The sequence below is a fragment of the Hyla sarda genome, unplaced genomic scaffold, assembly GCF_029499605.1.
Source record: "Hyla sarda isolate aHylSar1 unplaced genomic scaffold, aHylSar1.hap1 scaffold_2809, whole genome shotgun sequence".
NCBI lineage: Eukaryota > Metazoa > Chordata > Amphibia > Anura > Hylidae > Hyla > Hyla sarda.
The window spans coordinates 7681-29135 of NW_026609513.1; the positions used below are offsets into that span (position 1 = coordinate 7681).

Below are 21455 nucleotides of genomic sequence, written 5' to 3' on the forward strand. Positions count from 1 at the left end.
CTGCACCCCCCCATCCCCCCTCACTCAGCACTCCAGACTGCATTTCCTGGTGTTGGACTTCTGCTAGGCCAGCAGGAGTCCAAACTCTGTACAAGTGATAGGGAGAAATGTGCTCTGGACAAGTAGGGGTACACCTAGTGGCAGCTTTTTTAAATAAAATAAAACAGAGAGAACTTCATATTTTTTTTAACAAAGTACATTACAAAGATTTTTTTTATTTACATTAAAGAGTGCAATAGCAAAAATAAGTTTTAATGGCAGTGCCCATTTAAGCTTAGAGAATGGGACCATTTAGGGAAAACATTGACTCTCTTACCTCTTCTCTGTGGTTCTTTATTGGCATACAAAGAATACTTTGCGTTTTGTACCCGGTAATTTGGTCAACTTCTGCGTTGAATCTTGAATCCTAAAAAAAGGCAAAAAAAAGCATTGTGTAAATAAATAAATGATAACAGCTTCAGAAATTGTAACTGGTATCCCATCTATATATTTATTTACTGGTGTCACTTTCTGACTGTTGGGGCTTGTTCACACAGGGGAAAATTTTAACAAAGTGGCAGTATTATTGCTGTTTATGATGGAAAATGCATGTATATAAATATATATATATATATATATATATATATATATATATGTTTACAGTACAGACCAAAAGTTTGGACACACCTTCTCATTCAAAGAGTTTTCTTAATTTTCATGACTATGAAAATTGTAGATTCACACTGAACGCATCAAAACTATGAATTAACACGTGGAATTATAGACATAACAAAAAAGTGTGAAACAACTGAAAATATGTCATATTCTAGGTGGAAAGTGTCTCCAAGTGCAGTCACAAAAACCATCAAGAGCAACAAAGAAACTGGCTCACATGCGGACTGCCCCAGGAAAGGAAGACCATGAGTCACCTCTGCTGCAGAGGATAAGTTCATCCGAGTCACCAGCCTCAGAAATCGCAGGTTAATAGCAGCTCCGATTAGAGACCAGGTCAATGCCACACAGAGTTCTAGCAGCAGACACATCTCTAGAACAACTGTTAAGAGGAGACTGTGTGAATCAGGCCTGCATGGTAGAATATCTGCAAGGAAACCACTGCTAAGGACAGGAAACTAGCAGAAGAGACTTGTTTGGGCTAAAGAACACAAGGAATGGACACTAGACCAGTGGAAATGTGTGCTTTGGTCTGATGAGTCCAAATTTGAGATCTTTGGTTCCAACCACCGTGTCTTTGTGGAGGAGGAGGTGTGATGGTGTGGGGGTGCTTTGCTGGTAACACTGTTGGGGATTTATTCAAAATTGAAGGCATACTGAACCAGCATGGCTATCACAGCATCTTGCAGTGGCATGCTATTTAGCTGAACCATCATTTATTTTTCAACAGGACAATGACCCCAAACACACCTCCAGGCTGTGTAAGGGCTATTTGACCGAGAAGGAGAGTGATGGGGTGCTGCGCCAGATGACCTGGCCTCCACAGTCACCAGACCTGAACCCAATGAAGGCAAAAGGGCCAACAAGTGCTATGCATCTCTGGGAACTCCTTCAAGACTGTTGGAAGACCATTTCAGGTGACTAACTCTTGAAGCTCATCAAGAGAATGCCAAGAGTGTGCAAAGCAGTAATCAAAGCAAAAGGTGGCTACTTTGAAGAACCTAGAATATGACATATTTTCAGTTGTTTCACACTTTTTTATAATGTCTATAATGCCACATGTGTTAATTCATAGTTTTGATGCCTTTAGTGTGAATCTACAATTGTCATAGTCATGAAAATAAAGAAAACTCATTGAATGAGAAGGTGTGTCCAAACTTTTGGTCTGTAGTGTATATAAATATATATATATATATATATATATATATATATATATATTACACTGTGTGAGCACAGCCTTGTACTTTCTGTGATGAGGAGGAGGTCACCACTAATGATTTATATTACAAAGTTTCTTTTAAATCATTTTTATGAATGGGCCCAGATATGTTTTGATTGCATCGGGTTTCACTCCTGGTGAGCCTGGTGAGTTTGTGGTAGCACACCGCTAACTTCCTGGCTGTCCATCAAATCCGACCGTTTTGTTCTGAAAGTCTATACAGAAAAACGGTTGGATCTGCTGGTGGTCAAGTGAAGCGCAATGTCGTGCACTTCCCCATTCTATAACTAGTGAATGCAGCAGGTGTCAGGAGTGAGACCTGGTGCAATCAATGCTTTTGACATGGGCAGCCTGCTAAAAGTTTCATTTTTTCCCCCAATTTTACAATCTATATAAAATGAATAGTAAAATCTTATAGTTTTCATTCTGACCACTAAGTTTTATAAGCTGAGACATTTTGTTCTGTACAGGTCAATTTCTAGTAGTGACCTCCTTATCATTACAGTAAGTATTAGAACTTATGTTTTGACCAACGCCAGCTGCATTATCTCCTTGTTGGGAAGCTTAACTAATAAAATTCGGTCTTCTGTTATGGAGAAGTAAACTAAAAGACGGCAACAAATATCACTACACTTCCTGTCGTCACTTTTGCAGAAATAACCAAGCTAATAAACAGCTATATATCAGTAAGTAAAAAAAAAATAAAAAATCATTACCAAACTTTTGGCTGCTGCCAACTTTCGATTTACTCATGTATGGTCAGGAAATTGGTGAAAAGTCCTATGTAAAAAAAGTCAAAATAATCTTTGCTTGATAGAATCAATGTATTTCTGCTGTACAACAACAAACATCCGATGTCTTCAATATAAACTAAAAGACCTATGAAGGAAATTAATCTAAAGAAAAAAAAAGTGAAACTGAAAGTTATTTCACCCGCACTAAACCCAATATACTGGGTTATAGTAAAAATGAATAGCTGTAAAAAGAGGGGTCACTTACGCATATAGGTGTAGTATTTCGCGAATTGTGCCATGTCTAAATCCGCTGCCACTGCGCAGAGCCTGCCAGGGGTGAGGGGTGGGGGGATTGGGGGAGAACATAGGTGCTTTGCTCCTCGCTACACCCAACTTCATAGAGCTCATGCCCTTCCTACCAGGTTTTCGCGTCACCTAAGGGTGCGGGCTGAGGGGAAGTGAATATTGATGAGGCAGGGGAGTAGGGCCAGCTGGCTCTCAGCCTCCACTGTGCAGAGCTGCGCAATGGCAGATTTAGAAATAGAACAACTTTACAGCTATTTACTTGCACTGTAACCCAGTATATTGGGTTAAGTGTGGGTGAAATAGCTGTCAGTTTCTTTTTAACCAATTTCTGTTGGAGAAACAAGAACAAGCAGAACATGGCAATAAATTCTAATTTTATCATAATGGTAGTGCAATAGTGCTGTGCTTCATTCACAGTGTCTGCTTCCCAGGGTAGAAATCAATGTGTAATAAAGGCATGAACCTCGTGTGACCCTACACTGCCATGATTAGGTCCTTTCTCATTGTTGCCACTTTCAGTTATTGGACAATTCACTTTTATGCAGGGACATTACCTAATAATAAATACAGAGCTAACAATATTGTTGCTACAGTAACATAGTACAACACATTTGTCTTTGTTACAGTACCAGCTGTATATGCTAACTGCTGAATGAATCCTGCACTAATCCTGTACATATACAAGGAAATGCTTATTTAAAAGAGCATACTCAAGCTATATTGTTTAATTCTAAAAACTAGAAAGAATAAATTACAGTAAATAAAATATTTATATCTCCTTTACCAAAATATTATAAAAAGTATAATTTTCACAAACTGGACTACAAAATATTTTGGTATGCATAGACTTGTGTTTAAGGGGCATCGCTGGACAATTTTGGTGTGTTTCCAGGCATAATGGGGTGGGCCTTAAACTGGGCCAATCACTTCTGAGATAAACTCAGCTTATAGCAGCTGGGGTTGGAGTTATTATGCAGTTTTGAAGTGCAGTACAAGCCAGTAAAGCATTTAATACGATAAGTGATTTGTATTGTTTTTGAAGTCTGATCTACCTGTCGACATTCCTGCTTTGATCAATAAGATGTACTGTATTTTAATTGTGTATTAACATTAGTTTGATGTAAATTCTGAAGGTTGACAGCAGACTTTTTATGGACTGGAGTATATTTGCACAAAAAAATTGCTCCAAAAATTGCCTTCAGATGCTGCATCAAAGGAAAAATGGCTTATACTTAAGGTGCATTTCAGAAGTGGAATCAGTGGTGTTATTTAAAAAGTTGCACATTTTTGCACAAAAGCAGAGTTCCTGACTTTGGCTTAGGAAAGTTTGTCAAAAAATCTGACAATTTCCGATAGGTGGTTTGTCTGTGTAATGTGGATAGAACTTCACTTTAAAGGGGTATTCCAGGCAAAACCTTTATATATATATATATATATATATATATATATATATATCAACTGGCTCCAGAAAGTTAAACAGATTTGTAAATTACTTATATTAAAAAATCTTAATCCTTCCAATAGTTATTAGCTTCTGAAGTATTCTGTCTAACTGCTCAATGATGATGTCACGTCACGGGAGCTGTGCATGATGGGAGAATATCCCCATAGGAACTGCACAGCTCCTGAGACGTGAGTCATCAGAGAGCAGTTAGACAGAAAACAACAACTCAACTTCAGAAGCTAATAACTATTGGAAGGATTAAGATTATTTAATAGAAGTAATTTACAAATTTGTTTAACTTTCCGGAGCCAGTTGATAAATAAAAAAAGGTTTTGGCCTTGAATACCCTTTAATTTTAGCAGTGGACTGCCTAAGGATATGTTCTCACTATGGATTTAGTTTTAAGGTGGAATGTCTACAAGAAATTGCTCACAGGTTTCACATTGTAACACACTCCCATTGACTGCAATGTGAACGTCCACGAGGATTTGAATTCTGGTGAAAGACTGAAAATAATGAATCTTTCACCAAGTCAATTTCTGTGCTAATTACTGTGGCAAATTGCACAGAAAAGAAGTTCTGAATTAGTCTAATTTCTGCTCCATTTACCATGGAGCAGAAAGGACACGGAATTCAGTTAAGACATTTTCCTCTCTGAATTCCGTAGTGTGAACATACCCTAATTGTCACCGTTACAAGAGATGGAAGCAGACAAGGGGAGCTGAGCTGCAGCAACCCAGCATAGCCACTCTATTTTAGATCTATTGATGATATTACACTTTAATTCCAAAGCTGGATAGAAATATAAAGATTTGAATTATAATTAATTTTGGTAAAAAATTCAAGGAAATGTATAGCTTTTGTATGATTCAACAGAGACCCTAGTATTTTTACATAAGGTGAAGTGTGGGTAAGGGGGTCTTCCATAACCTTATAGCTGATGCCCCGTGTACCTTTTTTTGATTTTCCTATTTCTCCTGCTATGTTATAGATATTTGTACTTTTGTCCTGTATATTTACATGCTTCCTCCTCCTACCTCCTCTCCCATTATACCAAACACACCTAGAGGCTAAGTTTTAGTATCTGCTTTGAGATCCTCTTAGTACTGCCCTCTCCCTTATATGCCAATTTATTACGCATTGCTGTACAGGATTGGTTGTTTCGTTTCCCAATGGGACTCACAATATGGGCAGGTGGAAGCACATGTAAACATAGGAAGAACATACAAACTCCTTTCAAATAATGTCCTTGGTGGGATTTGATTCCAGGACTCCAGTGCTGCAAGGTTACAGTATTAGTGGTCTCCTCCATATCATGCTGTCCTTACTGCTACATCTTCTCTGGGCCACAAAGTTAGTTCTGACTTAAGGGGGAGAGATCAAATCCACATAAAATTTCAGCCAGCCCATAGGAGGGATGCCTGCCCCCACCCACCCGATGCCTTGTCCTGTGATATCACTTAAACAAAGAAATCACAGGCAGATCAGTCATGTGATGCAGACTAAGAACACAAGAAGCTCTGGAAATAAAAAAAAATGTGTATAGAACATTGTGCTATTTCCATCAGAAACTATGTTTGAAGACTTCATCAGTCTTGGCAGATTTGATGGAAGGTATGGCACAGCTTGTAGCACTATTCTTCCCATCAAAATGACATAAACCCAGACAGAACCAATTATAAGCCAATGCGGTTTGTTGGGCACCAATGGTATCATCATAGGCTGGATTAAGCAAAGTGTTGTAGCTATGAAATTCTTGTTTTTCCTTTGTAATAAATTAGAAAAATAAAATTTTAACATTTTATTTTGACATTCTTATTATGGGGTATTAAAGGCAGGTGGGGGAAAACATGATTTTTTTTTTTATTTTAACACTAGTCGGCAATATAACAAAATGTGAAAAAAGTTAAAGGGTCTAAAGACTTTCCAAATACATTGTATATAATAGTAACAAATTATATAAAATAAATAACACACAGAATAATAGTTCAAGGTTTTTTTTTTTCTGATACAGCAGGTCTCACTAAATAAACATGATTCTATGCTGAGGGAATAACAGATTTTAGAAAATGTATGGCACTGTGGCAAATTGTACCATTTTATATACAGATAATGAAAGTGAAAATTACGGAGAGAAGTACTCTACTGCAGTTATTGAAAATGGAAGAAGCCATGAAGCCGTGACACTTTTACGGCTTACTTAGTTTAAGCCCGAGACATAAATAATTTATATTTCTTTAGATAAAAACATGCTTTTCTCAAAGAGAAGAGACAGACTGAGTCATGCTGTCCCCACCTCTTTGAGAAATCACTGGAGGGAGTAGACAAAATTGTATACACAGCCTATAAAACAAATAACTTACAGTTCTAACAAAAGTTTGGGTTAATTGAAGAGCTACAGGCTGAAAACAGCAGATAAAGTAAAAAATGTAAAAAAAAATTGGAACTTTTTCTAACCTTTTCTTATGTTGTGGTTTTTTGTTTCTCTACGGGAAGTATCAAAGGGGCCAATATATACATGTACTAGGGGCTGTATTATATCTATTAGTGCTATGCTTATTTGTTCTTTACATTGAAAATCACTGAAGGATATCAAGATCATTGATGTATCAATGAAGCATGGCCTGTGTCATATAAAGGATTTTACCATGAACACATAATTATGTATTCTTAACTATGGGATCTAGGATCTCATACCTTATTACAGTGTTTTCAAAACCAGGGTGCCTCCAGCTGATGCAAAACAACAACTCTCTGCATGACCAGACAGCTAAAGGTTGTCATGGCATGCTGGGAGTTGTAGTTTTGCATCCGCTGGAGGCACCCTGGTTGGGAACACTGCCTTATTAAATGACACAGATCACTGCATAGACTAGATACAACTGTATCCATTTCTAAGCTGGAAGCAGGTCTAGGTACATAGGTTCACACAACTAATAACCATGTGGTTTCTGGCACAGAAACCACTCTGATTTCCGCATCAAAAATTGTGTAGAGTCACCTCTGAAAATGTTTCCACTAACTGCATTGGAAAATTAAAGGGGTTATCCAGGAAAAAAAACTTTTTTTTATATAACAACTGAATCCAGAAAGTTAAACAGATTTGTAAATTACTACTATTAAAAAAATCTTAATCCTTTCAGTACTTATGAGCTACTGAAGTTGAGTTGTTCTTTTCTGTCTAAGTGCTCTCTGATGACACCTGTCTCGGGAACTGTCCAGAGTAGAAGCAAATCCCCATAGCAAACCTCTTCTACCCTTTGCAGTTCCCGAGACAAGCAGAGATGTCAGCAGAGAGACAGTTGCCAGACAGAAAAGAACAACTCAACTTCAGCAGCTGATAATTATTGGAAGGATTAAGATTTTTTAATAGACGTAATTTACAAATCTGCTTAACTTTCTGGAGCCAGCTGATATAAAAAAAAAAAAATCCTGGAATACCCCTGATCTGCACTTGATGACACGCTAAAGCTTCCACCAAAATCAATGGGAGTTTCACAGAGTTGGGGCACAGCATGGTTTTTTTACACGGATAACGGCGCAGTTTCTGCTGCAAAACCATGATGTTAAAGGGGTACTCCGGTGCATTATTTTTTTTCAAACAACTGGTGCCAGAAAGTTAAAATCTTTACCCTTGAGTGATTTTTGGAAGTTGTATGCTAAAGAGGAAATTCTTTTCTTTTTGAAATTTTTTTTTGTCTTGCTCTCTGCTGACACCTCTGTCCGTGTCAGGAATTGTCCATAGCAGCACAGGTTTGCAAAGGGGATTTTCTCTGTAGCATAAAGCTGCTAAAAAGTACTGGAAGAGTAAATATTTTTTTAATAGAAGCGATTTACAAATATGTTTAACTTTCTGGCACCAGTTGATTTAAAAACAAAATAAAAATGTTTTTCACCGGAGAACCCCTTTAACCCCTTACCGACCACGGACGTAAATGTACGTCCTGGCTTGGCGGTACTTCGCGCACCAGGACGTACATTTATGTCCTGTGTATGACCGCGAGCATCGGAGCGGTGCTCGCGTCATACACGGCAGGTTCCGGCTGCTATCAGCAGCCGGGGACCCGCCGGTAATCGCCGTCATCCGCGATCGTCCGGATGTCCGCCATTAACCCCTCGGATGCCGTGATCAGTACAGATCACGGCATCTGCGGCAATGCGCATGTTAAAATAGATGATTGGATCGGCCGCAGCGCTGCCGCGGCATTCCAATCATCTGTAATGGCAGACGGAGGTCCCCTCACCTGCCTCCGTCTCCTGGCGTCTTCTGCTCTGGTCTGAGATCAAGCAGACCAGAGCAGAAGATGACCGATTATACTGATCAATGCTATGTCCTATGCATAGCACTGAACAGTATTAGCAATCAAATGATGTCCCTATGGGGACATAAAAAGTGTAAAAAAAAAAAAAGTAGAAAAATGTTAAAATAAAAAAAAAGTGAAAAATCCCCATCCCCAATAAAAATGAAAATTGTCAGTTTTTCCCATTTTACCCCCAAAAAGCGTAAATTTTTTTAAAATCTTTTTTTTTTCTTATAAACATATTTGGTATCGCGTAAATGTCCAAACTATTAAAATATAATGTTAATGATCCCGTACGGTGAATGGCGTAAATGCAAAAAAAAAAAAAAAATGCTGCTTTTTGTCACATTTTACTCCCCAAAAAATTGATAAAAAGTGATCTAAAAGTTTTATATATGCAAATGTGGTATCAATAAAAAAAGTACAGATGACGGCGCAAAAAAGTTAGCGATTTTTAAGTACTGATTTTGTACAAAAAGTTTTAGATTTTTTTTAAGCAGTACAAAATTATAAAAGTATCTAGCCATGGGTATAATATTAATTGTATTGACCCACAGAATAAAGAACACGTCATTTTTACCATAAAGTGTACAGTGTGAAAACGAAACCCTCATTAAATTTAAATTTCCTCCCTAAAAAAAAAAATTTTTTGGGTTCGCAGCACATTTTATGGTAAAATGAGAGGTTTTATTGCAAAGTACAATTGGTCAGGCAAAAAACAAGCCCTTATATGGGTCTGTAGATGGAAATATAAAAAAGTTATGGATTTTAGAAGGCAAGGAGGAAAAAACGAAAATGCAAAAATAAAATTGTCTTGTCCTTAAAGGGGTACTCCGCCCCTAGACATCTTATCCACTATCAAAAGGATAGGGGATAAGATGTCAGATTGCCGGGGTCCCGCCACTGGGGACCCCCGCAATATAGCAAGCAGCACCCCCCTGTAACTGCTTCCGGAAGCGCTGGAGGTTCTCTGGCTAATTCCTCCCGACCACGGGGAAGGAAGATCGTGATGTCACGACTCCACCCCGTCTGACGGTAATCTATGCAGATAAAAGTCCTAAGAATAAAGGGAAAAGCATATACGTCCACCAAAAGTAATCATCTGAGAAAAATTTTGGTATACAGACTAACAGTGTGAACAAAGTACAAGATACACAGAACTAGTATAATCAGCAGATAATATAGTGAACACAATACAGACCACTCCACAAGACCCTTGACACTGGTTACACTGACCTTTTTAACCCCTTAAGGACCCGGGCTTTTTCTGTTTTTTCATTTTCAATTTTTCCTCCTTAACTTTAAAAAATCATAACTCTTAAAAATTTTCACCTAAAATTCTATATGATGGCTTATTTTTTGCGTCACTAATTCTACTTTGTAATGACATTAGTCATTTTACCCAAAAATCTATGGTGAAACGGGAAAAAAAATCAATGTGTGACAAAATTGATGAAAAAACACTTTTGTAAGTTTTGGGGGGCTTCCGTTTTTACGCAGTACATTTTTCGGCAAAAATGATACCTTATCATTATTCAGTAGGTCCATAGGGTTAAAATGATACCCTACTTATATAGGTTTGATTTTGTATCAACTCAGAAAAAAATTATGAATACATGCAGGAAAAATTATGCGTTTAAAATGGTCATCTTCTGACCCCTATAACTTTTTTATTTTTCTATGTTCAGGGTGCTATGAGGGCTCATTTTTTGCGCTGTGATCTGAAGTTTTTAGCGGTACCATTTTTGTTCTGATCAGACTATCACTTTTTTTTTTTTGGGGTGTACGCCATTGAACGTGCGGTTTAAAAAGCGGTATATTTTTATAATACGGACATTTCCGCACGTGGCGATACCACATGTTTATTTTTATTTACACTGTGTTTTTTTTTATTCTTGGAAATGCCGGGTGATTCAAACTTTTATTAGGGGAAGGGATAATTGAAAGGGTTAATGATTTTTTTTACACTTTTCTTATGAAATATTATAGCTCCTATAAGGGGCTATAACATTGCATTAACTGATCTTTTACACTGATTGATCCATCTCCATAGGAATGGATCAATCAGTATTTTCAGCGATTGAATGCTCAAGCCTGGATCTCAGGCTTGAAGCATTCATTCGGCGATCGGACAGCGCAGGAGAAGGTAAGAAGACCTCCTCCTGTGCTACAGCTGGCGATCCCGAACAGCTCCCTGAGCTAGCCAGGCACTTTTACTTTCGTTTTTAGCCGTGCGGCTAAAGGGTTAATAGCACGCGGCACCGCGATCAGTGCCGTGCGCTATTAGAGGCGGGTCCCGCCTTCACTATGACACCGGGCCTGCCGCGATATGATGCGGGGTCACCGTGTGACCCCGCGTTATATCGCAGGACCGGGACCCAGGACATACCCATACGTCCTGGGTCCTTAAGAGGTTAAAAGAGTGCTCCAGTGGTGCTTTTCTTTATCCTATTGTGCCTGGGCTGCAAAAATACAAAACACCAAACCTTAACTCACCTTTCCTGGCATTTTATATGTACCTGTTGCTTTAAGCCTGTTAAAACCTGTTGTTGGGGGGGGGGGGGTGCAAGTGTGGTAAGAGTTCAGAATTCAGAATAAGCTGAGGTACAGTCTTAGAGGAAGTCTGAAGAGAGAGTGTGAGGTGTTCTGAGGAGGCCTCAAGTCTAATCCTGCAACCACGCATCTTCTAAAGCAACCTTGATTCTAAACGTTTTTGGCAACTGTACCCCCAAAGGCTGAAAGTATGTCTGCGAGTACCCCCTCACGCGGAACTCGTGCGCGAGGGATATCGGCATACAAAAGGCTCGTTCTTACCGTTATACTAATGCATTCCCCCCATCTTAATCCCATTGTGCTATTATTCCCCCTCCCTCTTAATCCCCTTGTGCTATTATTCCCCCCTCCATCTTTATCCCCTTGTGCTATTATTCCCCCCTCCATCTTTATCCCCTTGTGCTATTATTCCCTCCTCCATCTTTATCCCCTTGTGTTATTATTCCTCCTCCATCTTTATCCCCTTGTGCTAATATTCCCCCTCCATCTTTATCCCCTTGTGTTATTAATCCTCCTCCATCTTTATCCCCTTGTGTTATTATTCCTCCTCCATCTTTATCCCCTTGTGCTAATATTCCCCCTCCATCTTTATCCCCTTGTGTTATTATTCCTCCTCCATCTTTATCCCCTTGTGCCATTATTCCTCCTCCATCTTTATCCCCCTGTGTCATTATTCCTCCTCCATCTTTATCCCCTTGTGCTATTATTCCCCCCTCCATCTTTATCCCCTTGTGCTAATATTCCCCCTCCATCTTTATCCCCTTGTGTTATTATTCCTCCTCCATCTTTATCCCCTTGTGCTATTATTCCTCCTCCATCTTTATCCCCTTGTGCTATTATTCCCCCCTCCATCTTTATCCCCTTGTGCTATTATTCCCCCCTCCATCTTTATCCCCTTGTGTTATTATTCCCCCCTCAATCTTTATTCCCTTGTGCTATTATTCCCCCCTCAATCTTTATCCCCTTGTGCTATTATTCCCCCTTCAATTTAATCCCCTTGTGCTATTATTCCCCCTCCAATTTAATCCCCTTGTGCCAATATTCCCCCTCCAATTTAATCCCCTTGTGCCATTATTATTCAATATGGCAAAAGTGGATCAGAGGGAGGGGGAATAATAGCACAAGGGGATTAAAATGGAGGGGGGGGGAATGGCGCAAGAGATTAAGATGGAAGGGGAGAGGGATAATGGCAGAAGGGGGATGAGGGGAGATGGGGTGTAATAAAGCACAAGGCACTCCATCTTAATGCCTTGTGCTCCATCCCATACATCCCCCCTCGGTCCTATACAGTCCCCCCCCCTCCGGCCCATAAAGTTGTTTTTAACTTTTTTGTTTTGTTTTACTTGGCGTCCTGCGGTCCGCCTTGTCCCAGCAAGGCGATAAGCTTCCAAGGTTTACCCTGCACCTCCCTTTGTACCAATCGGAGCTGTAACGGATTTTATTATCTATCCTGCCTCAGTAAAGTCAGTTTATCCGTAACCTTGCGACTGAGTATTCATTGACCCGTGCCTGTCCCAGGAGAAGCTGGCTCAACTTCGGACGGTGTATAGGCTAACCGTGAACTGGCACATTACCATCACCCAACACCACATAAGGAGCCTGGGACCTGCCTTCCCCAGGCTCCTTATGTGGTGTCGGGTGATGGAGGAACGGAGCAAGGTGGGTTAAAGTTTGTTTTGGTTTTTGCAGCCTGGGCACAATAGGATAAAGAAAAGCAGCGCTGGAGTACTCCTTTAATCCAAGGGATTTTGGGTGTGCGATTACATTTTTGGCATGATCTGTACAGTTTGATTGCACATTGTCGTTACATCCCTATTTTGATTTAATGTAATGTATTGTGAAACATTAAAAATGATATGGGGTGTGGAAAGTAAAAAATCCTGCAGTGCTTCTATTGTTTTTATAAGAGTTGGTATAAGTGATAAGTTAACTTTATTCCGTCAGTACACTATAGCAATATCAAATAGTTTATGTTTTATTACATTAAACATTTTCACAGTGTACACATTTTTATTTTTTCATTAATGGTCCCCTGTGGGGGCTTGATTATTATTATTTTTTCTGCAGTGTGAGCTGTAGTTTTTATTGGCACGATTCGGGGTACATGTGAAAGCTAAAAACAGAAACTAGACATTTTTTTTTATCCAATCCTGGTTTTGGCTTTAAAAATGTATTTAAAAAAAAAACTGAAAATGGGAAAACACCCTTGGGGTATGTTCACACAGTGGAATGTCTGTGGAGAATTCCGCAGGAATATTCCACATGGACATTCCGCTGCAGTGTGATTCTGCTGTTTTCCGTGTAGACATTCTGCACATTTTATGCCATGCAAGTATGGTCTTAGGCCCCCTTCACACACACTTTTTGCAGCATTTTAAAATGTATGTAAAAACATCATGAGTTTTTGATGACATGCAGAGAAAGTAGCATTAAAAAATAAATACTGACATTACTGACTCCAAAAAACACAACAAAAACAGTAAGCAGAGTCTGTATGGCAGGGCACAGTTGCTATGTGGCTACCTAGAGGCATAAGAACTCTTTCAGACTTTGTACGTACAGAAATATTCTCCAAAGGATACAATGTTTCAAGAAGAGAATATCCCCATATACTGAGAGTGTAATGAAACATGGCCTTTTTTTTAGCTGCTGCGTATAGAATAAAACACAAAAAACTCACAATTCTGTACTCTCGGCTGGTCTTACATGGTGGTATTTTGCAGTCCAATTACAGACGCTAAAACCAGACTCTAAGCGGTTCTGCTGAATGTAGGTCATCACAGAAACATGTTCATTTAGAAGAACAGAATGTGGACTAGACCATATTATAGCTGTGTGAAACTGGTCCACGTGCCAAAAATTACACTCCTGAATAATTCCAATTAGTAGTGCTCACAGCAAGCTAAACTGGGGACAAAGTGCATATACACTGGTCTCTACTGATGTGCCCATAAATGTTTTATTCTAGCAGAAACTTACATATGGGCAGCCAAATGTGCATCTGCAGATATTGATCACAACAAGAACTAAACAAGACTATTCAGGACTAGCTAACTGAACTCAAGATGTATTTGCCATGAGTTGTATAGCAGAAAGCCAAAAAGATTATTGGAAATTTTCCAGGCCATATTCACTGATTTTTACATAGGATAGTTATGTCAGAGGCTAAATGAAAACCAGCACTATATCCAGCTATGCAGAGGAGTTGCATAGACTCTACAGTACTATAGACAAAATGGTATGATTCTTTTTAGTGACGACTATTTAGAATTTAACTTAACTTTAGATTTTGGAAGCAAATGAACAAAACAAACAAAAAGGTATACAAAAGTTACAGTTTAAGCACATATAGCTTAGTCATAGCAGAATGAAAAATTATAGAATTGTGAAATATACTTTGTGTGTTATTTCCTCATGGATTTCCCTTGGCACAGTCACTGTCTTTAATTGTTTTTTAAAGGGGTATTCTAACTTTATACATCTTATGTCTATCATGTCCCATAGACATGAATGAAGGGGCGTGGCGTGAAGTCACTAGGGTGTGTGGCTGTGACGTCATGTCTTCGTCTCGGACGCAGCACCCGGCACAGAGTGCCGGGGGGCTGCACCGAGATTGCGGGGGTCCCCAGCTGCAGGACCCCTGCGATCATACATCTTGTCCCCTAGCCTTTTCTTTTCTGGTCATGTGATGGACACAGAGGTGTTTGGTTCATTACAAAACACAATTTTGATAACTGGACTGTGAAGAAAACACAGGATTCTTATAAAATCAAAGATAATGTGGCATGTTCTATAGGATGCTGTAATACAGTAATATGCCCAATAAAAGGGTGCCATACAAAGACATGAGAACACATGAAATACCTACTGCCACACAATACAAACCAAATGGACCCTGAGTGCTGCCATATGGGATCTGTGCACACAGAAATATTAAATACTAACTGAGTACAATGCGTTTTTCCTTCCTAATCCTTGTTGGGGAGGAAAATCAACAAAGGAGGAAGCTTTTGACTTCATATCACATCCTCATATATTGTTGTCATATCCCAACCCCATATCCCGTCCTAATATCCCCATCTCATATCCCGTCCTCATAGCCCGACCCTATATCCCGTCCTCATATCCCGTCCTCAGGTGGGACTGATTTGTGATAAAGATATTGTAAGCTGAAAATAGAAGGGGACGTGGCTTTGTGGGACTGGGCGTGATTTGCAAGCCAGACCGATGCACAAAAAGGGTAGACAATAAAAGGGTTTGGGCTTAGACAGTGGGCGTGTCTTCATGATATAGGGTGTGGCTTGCAAGCCGAACTGACACATTCACCAGGAGAAGCAGAGCGGAGCTTGTAGAGTAAGGTACTGGAAGTCCCATACACTTGCATGGGACCGGAAACAAAAAAACATCTTTTATATAAGGGTGTAGGTAAGGGTTAATTTAACTATCATATATTTTTATTTGACATATAAGTAACATGTGACCAGGTATTATTGAAATATCTCCAGCCGTACAGAAGTTATGCTGGAACATACATTTCCCATAGATTTACATGGAACTTTAAACAAAAACCCCGACCCTCACAAATGGGGGTAGTTAAGGGTTGAATTAACTATCCTATATTTTTAGTATACATATAAGTAACATGTGACCAAGTATTATCGAAATATCTCCAGCAGTTTGGAAGTTATGCAGTAACATATTTCCCATAGACTTATATGGGACTTTAAACAAAAAACCCGACCCTGGCAAATAGGGGTTGGTAAGGTTTAAATTACCTATCCTATTTTTGTTGTTGACATATAAGTAACATGTGTGCCAAGATTCATGTTAATATCTTTAGCAGTTTGGACGTGATGCTGGAACATAAACACACAGAAACATACACACATTGGCCCTTATTTACTAATGTCAACCAGACTCTTTTTCTTGGGTTGTGCGACCAAATTTGTGTCGCATAGCCCATGCGACACTTTGTGCGACACATTTTCCTGACACAAAATACCATCACTCAAAGTGTTTTTTAAACCCGTCAAAACAGGCGTGGTTATCTGAAAAAGTGGCGTGTTCACGACAAAAAAGAAAAAACACTGAGTATGATGAAAAACTCACAGGAAAATGTGTGAATCTCGCCTCACCAAAACCCGACAGCCCTGAGCTGTCGGGAAATTACTCATATTCGAGTGAATCCTACCCCCATCATGGAACATGGTCTGTTCCATGTTGGGGACAGTAGTACAGGGGCTGAGGGATTAATCGGACCGGGTCTCACTTCTGAGACCCGATCTGATCAGAAGTTATTAAGCGGAGGAGCAGACGGCATGCTCGACTTCCAAGCGATGTACAGTGTACCTTTAGGCTAGGTTGACACTGCGGTATCTCCGGGCAGAAAATTTCTGCCCAGAGATTCCGAGTGCGGCCAGCACCGACTGAAACAGTCGGCGCGGACACTGCAGTGTCCAATAGAATGCAATGTGTTTTTCTGCCTGAAGAATGAGCGACGCCATTCTTCAGGCGGGAATTTCCAAGCGGATTTTCCATTCATAAATTCTGCATCACAAATTCTGAAGTGTGAATTTGTGAACGGAAACCCATTCACTATACTATACATTTTAGTAATCAGAATTTCTGCCTGCAATTTCAAAGTGGAATTGCAGCGGAAATTCCGTAGTGTGAACCTAGCCTTACTTTCATTTTAAATTCCCCGCCAGGAGCCCTGAAAGGCCCCCTGCTGCGCTATATAAGTCTTGCTCCTGCTTTTATATAGGTATTGTACCCCACAGGGCAATCATATGCCCCTGCAGCGCATTTATATAGGTATTGTCTCCCGCAGTGCATGTGTCTATATATTTTTCCCCCGCAGCGCTATCATAAGCCCCCGGCAGCGCTGTGAATGAAAAGTATTCTAACAGCCGCGCATCTGGCCAGGAAGCCGCCCGGCCCGATGTATCTTTATATAGATGCGCTGTAGGGGTCAGACATACATCCATTTGTCTGGCCCCTACAGCGCTTCTATAATCCTATGCCTCCACAGCGCTATGAATGAAAAGTATTCTATCAGCAGCAGATATGCTGCTGTTAGAATACAGACCCAGTTCCATGATGGGAGTATTAGTACAAGCACTAATGCAGTCTGAATTTACAATGACAGACGGCTGTGTGAATGCAGCCTTCCAACATGTTACATTGTACAACTTCTTGTTGACCCATATGTCTTAATCTGTTTGGTGTGTTTGCTTCTCACTTTCCTATCTTTAATTGGATGTTTCTGTAATCATCTTGGCAATACTGCCTGTCAGGGCGGAATAAATTTCATGTGACAGATTTAAACCCGTGCGACACAAAAAAAACAACAAAAAAAACAGAGATGTAAAAAGAAAAACACTCCACATTAAACACTCAGGTTTTAGTTAAACAGGGCCCCGACATACGATAATGTCAACATGCGATGGCCTCTCAGAGGAAATCGCATGTTGAAGGCAACATCAACATACAATGCACAGACTGCATCAGCTGCCGCTGGATAGCCATTTAAGGTGCCCCGTGTGGTCCACTGTTGATCACTTACCTGTCCCCGATGCTCCAGACCGTTCTCTTTAGGATCCCCTACATCGTTGTCGCTCTCCTTCGTCGTCATCACGTTGCCGCGCATGCCGTCCCGTCATTCAATAGGATAGGCGTGCGCAACAACGTGATGATGGCAATGAAGAGCGATGATCCCAGGCAGCAGAGACGGTCCAGAGCGGCGGGGACACCCCGAGGACACGGCAACAGCAATGGAGGGCGACATCCAGGGCAGCGGTGGCGGTCCGGTGCGGCAGAGACAGGTGAGTATAACTTCTTATTCTTTTCATTGCACGGATCCCTCAACATGCGATGGTTTCAACTAACAATGGTTCATTTGGAACGAATTACCATCGTATGTTGAGGGACCACTGTATATCTATATATATATAGATTAACAGAGCCTTGGTGAATCCTCTAGTAACCCATCTTGAACAATTTCACAATGTACTTGTTTTTCAAGCAGATAATATGATTTGGCTCCTGCTGCCTAGGTGTGGAACATTACTCACTCTCTGCCCCCTAGCTGAAATCAGCTTGAAGTCCTGATGGGCCAATTACATATGGTTCATCTGAACGGAAAACCTTATGTGTTAATGAGCTGATCCATGGCTTGCACACCTGCTGCGCAATAAATCATGATATATCTAATATTAACAAGCTGCCATTTACACATGAATCCTCCTTATGTAACACTGAACCTTTCTGTATATCGATTAACATACTCTACTTACAGAAGGAAATCAATATAAATCTGTTGGAAATACTTGGGTTAACAAACATGAACAGTCTAACTGTTCATGAAAAGGTTCCTTTACCTTTATGTTTACCTGTTTATTGTTCCAATTACAACTTTATATCTACTTAGAATTAAATAAAATAAATATATCAGTGATGCTACATCACCTCTTCACTTTTATAGAACAGCAGTGACTGTCTGCTGTCTATTTTTTCCATCTGCTAACCTACTTAAAAGGGGTATTCCAGGAAAAAACTTTTTTTTATATCAACTGGCTCCAGAAAGTTAAAAAGATTTGTAAATTACTTCTATTAAAAAAATCTTAATCCTTTCAATAATTATCAGCTGCTGACGTTGAGTTGTTGTTTTCTGTCTGGCAACAGTGCTCTCTGCTGACATCTCTGCTTGTCTCAGGAACTAATAAAATAAAAAATAATAAAAAATTTAACTACCCCCTTTTTTAAAAAGTATTTGGTAACATATTTGGTATCGCCTTGTGCACAAAAAATATAATGTTTATAATCCCATGCAGTGAATGGCGTAAACATTTTTTAAAAAGCACCAGAATTGCAGATTTTTGGTCATATCCTATATAAAAAAATGCATAAAAAGTAATCAAAATGTCCCATCAAAACAAAAATGGTACCGATAAAAAATACAAGACACAGCAAGTTAAATGAGCCCTATTACAGCCCTGTATATGAAAGAAAAACTTTTCATAGGGATCACAAGAGAACAATTTTAAGCATACTGAATTGTTAAAAAAAAAGAAAAGTTATTTTTATGTAGTACAAAAACTATACAAGTTTGGGTATCAGTTTAATCGCATTGACTTACAGTATAAAGAGAACGTGTCATTTTTATCATAAAGTGCACTGCGTAAAAACAAAAAGCCCCCCAAAAGTTGCAAAATTTAGGTTTTTCTTTTCAATTTCCCAACACAATTTTTTTTTTGGTTTTTCGTACATTTAATGGTAAAATGAAAGGTGTCATAACAAAGTACAATTGGCCATGCAATAACACACTCTCATATGGGTCTGTGGATGGATAAATAAGAGTTATGGCTCTTAAAAGGTAAGCATGAAAAATACGAAAATGCAATCATGAAAAAATGGCTGTGTCCTCAAGGACAAAATGGGTTGTGTCCTTAAGGGATTAAGAAGAAGCATGGTTAAATGTTCTATGCTTGATAACACAATGTGAATTATATTGTAGTGAAGAAAGAATACATTTTGCTTGGTATGGATTTAAATCATATTCTGGGGCAGTGTTCTCCAACTAGTTTGCTTCAAGTTATTGCAAAACTACTACTCCAAGAATGTCTGAACAGCCATTGGCTGTAGGGGGAAGCTAGACGCTGTAGTTTTGCAACAGCTGGAGGCACCCTCGTTGGAAAACACTGTTCTGGGGGCAGGCTTAGAATATATCTCACACATATTACACATGTTGTACAATATATATATATATATATATATATATATATATATATACGTACATACATATATATGTGTGTGTATATGGCTCTAGTTTGCACTAGTGTTTATTCATTTCCATCCAGTTTCTGCTGCTATTTTAAGGACCAGGACAGCACAACTGAAAGGCATAAGTTAGTGAAGAAAAAAAAACAACTTAACAGATGCATCATAATCCCCCAAGGATTTTGAAAAAAAAGTCAAGAAATCAATGTAAACAGACCATATGAGCCTTGTTTCCAACTATATCACTTATACTTCACACATTTCCTCTCCTTTCTAATAAGCCGAACAAGTAACAATAGCTAAGATTGAGTCTTCTTCCATACAATACATTTACTTGTGTCTGACTACATTACCTTATAAGCATCCTTTATGTTTAAGGGTTGTCCATACTCTGCCACATAGCCGACAATTCCTTTATTCCATTCCAAACGGATGCAGTTATTTGAAGCCTCCTCCAGTGTTGTGCCTTCTGCTACATCAAAAAGCCTACTAACCAGAAACTTCTCATTGGAACTGTCCTCACAGACTAAAAAAAGTGAGTAGCGGTCTGCCGATATCAGTTCATGAATATGCAGAAAAATTTTATGACACAGGGCAGTGACATCTAAATGACTTGAAATATCTTTCACCAGTTCCAGAAGCCGTGAACACTGATCACTTGCACTATTTAAACTTGGAGCTTGAAGAGGCATCTGTTCCTTCTTTTCGGAATCTGCGAGAAATGTCAGTGTTCCCTCAGAGTCCTTAACAACGATGGGCCTGAGAGGCCGGTCAAACTCAGAAGCAGAGATCTTCCTCACCGGTGCTCCTTGGTTGGTGGTCTCAGAAGAAGAGGCCTGCTGGTTATTTTCTGTATTGCTTTTCCCTCCCTCCTTTGTTGCTGGTATTGTGTGCACTCTTTCAGCAAACCATGCATTGACCATTTCTCTGAAAAGTGAACATAAAGTCATAAATATTTTATCAAGTAAAGCACATGAATGATGACAAATGAACTCTGAAAGGTGTCAGCAGTAGAAGCAGCATGACATATTTACAATGATCACTGGCCATGTCATTCCTAACCTTAAAAAAGGTTCCAATTGTGTAAAACTGTGTACGGTGTAGAATTTACTTTTTTATCATAGCTCATTTTATGTATATTATATTAAAAATAAGGCAAGTGAATTTAGGAGAAACTCCCAACAAGAAATGTATGTTTCAGCCTGTTGCATCTGTTTATATAGTTTAAGTCAAATTAGCGGGCAGTGAATTATTCCTTTTCATTTGCCTACTGTCATGTTTCTTATCTTACATGAACCCTTTGTTTTCATACAATTAAATCTTACAGGCTGTCTTAATGTAAATATTACATGCAAAAGCTACTCTTGGTAAGTTGAACATCTATCTGGAATATAAAGGAAACATTGCATTGAAAATGTAATAAACCTGGGTAGTGACAGATAGAAATCCCTGTATAAGCATATAGAAAT

At 39.3% G+C, this 21455-nt stretch overlaps 1 protein-coding gene across 1 annotated transcript; it reads right to left on the reverse strand.

Moving 5' to 3' along the window:
- Positions 1–316: 316 nt before the first annotated feature.
- On the reverse strand, positions 317–20913 carry LOC130326117 (cGMP-specific 3',5'-cyclic phosphodiesterase-like; the record flags this gene model as incomplete). Its single annotated transcript, XM_056553340.1, has 2 exons — positions 317–406; positions 20340–20913. Coding segments are annotated over 2 exons (664 nt in total), but the record flags the coding sequence as incomplete, so codon positions are not given.
- Positions 20914–21455: the final 542 nt, after the last annotated feature.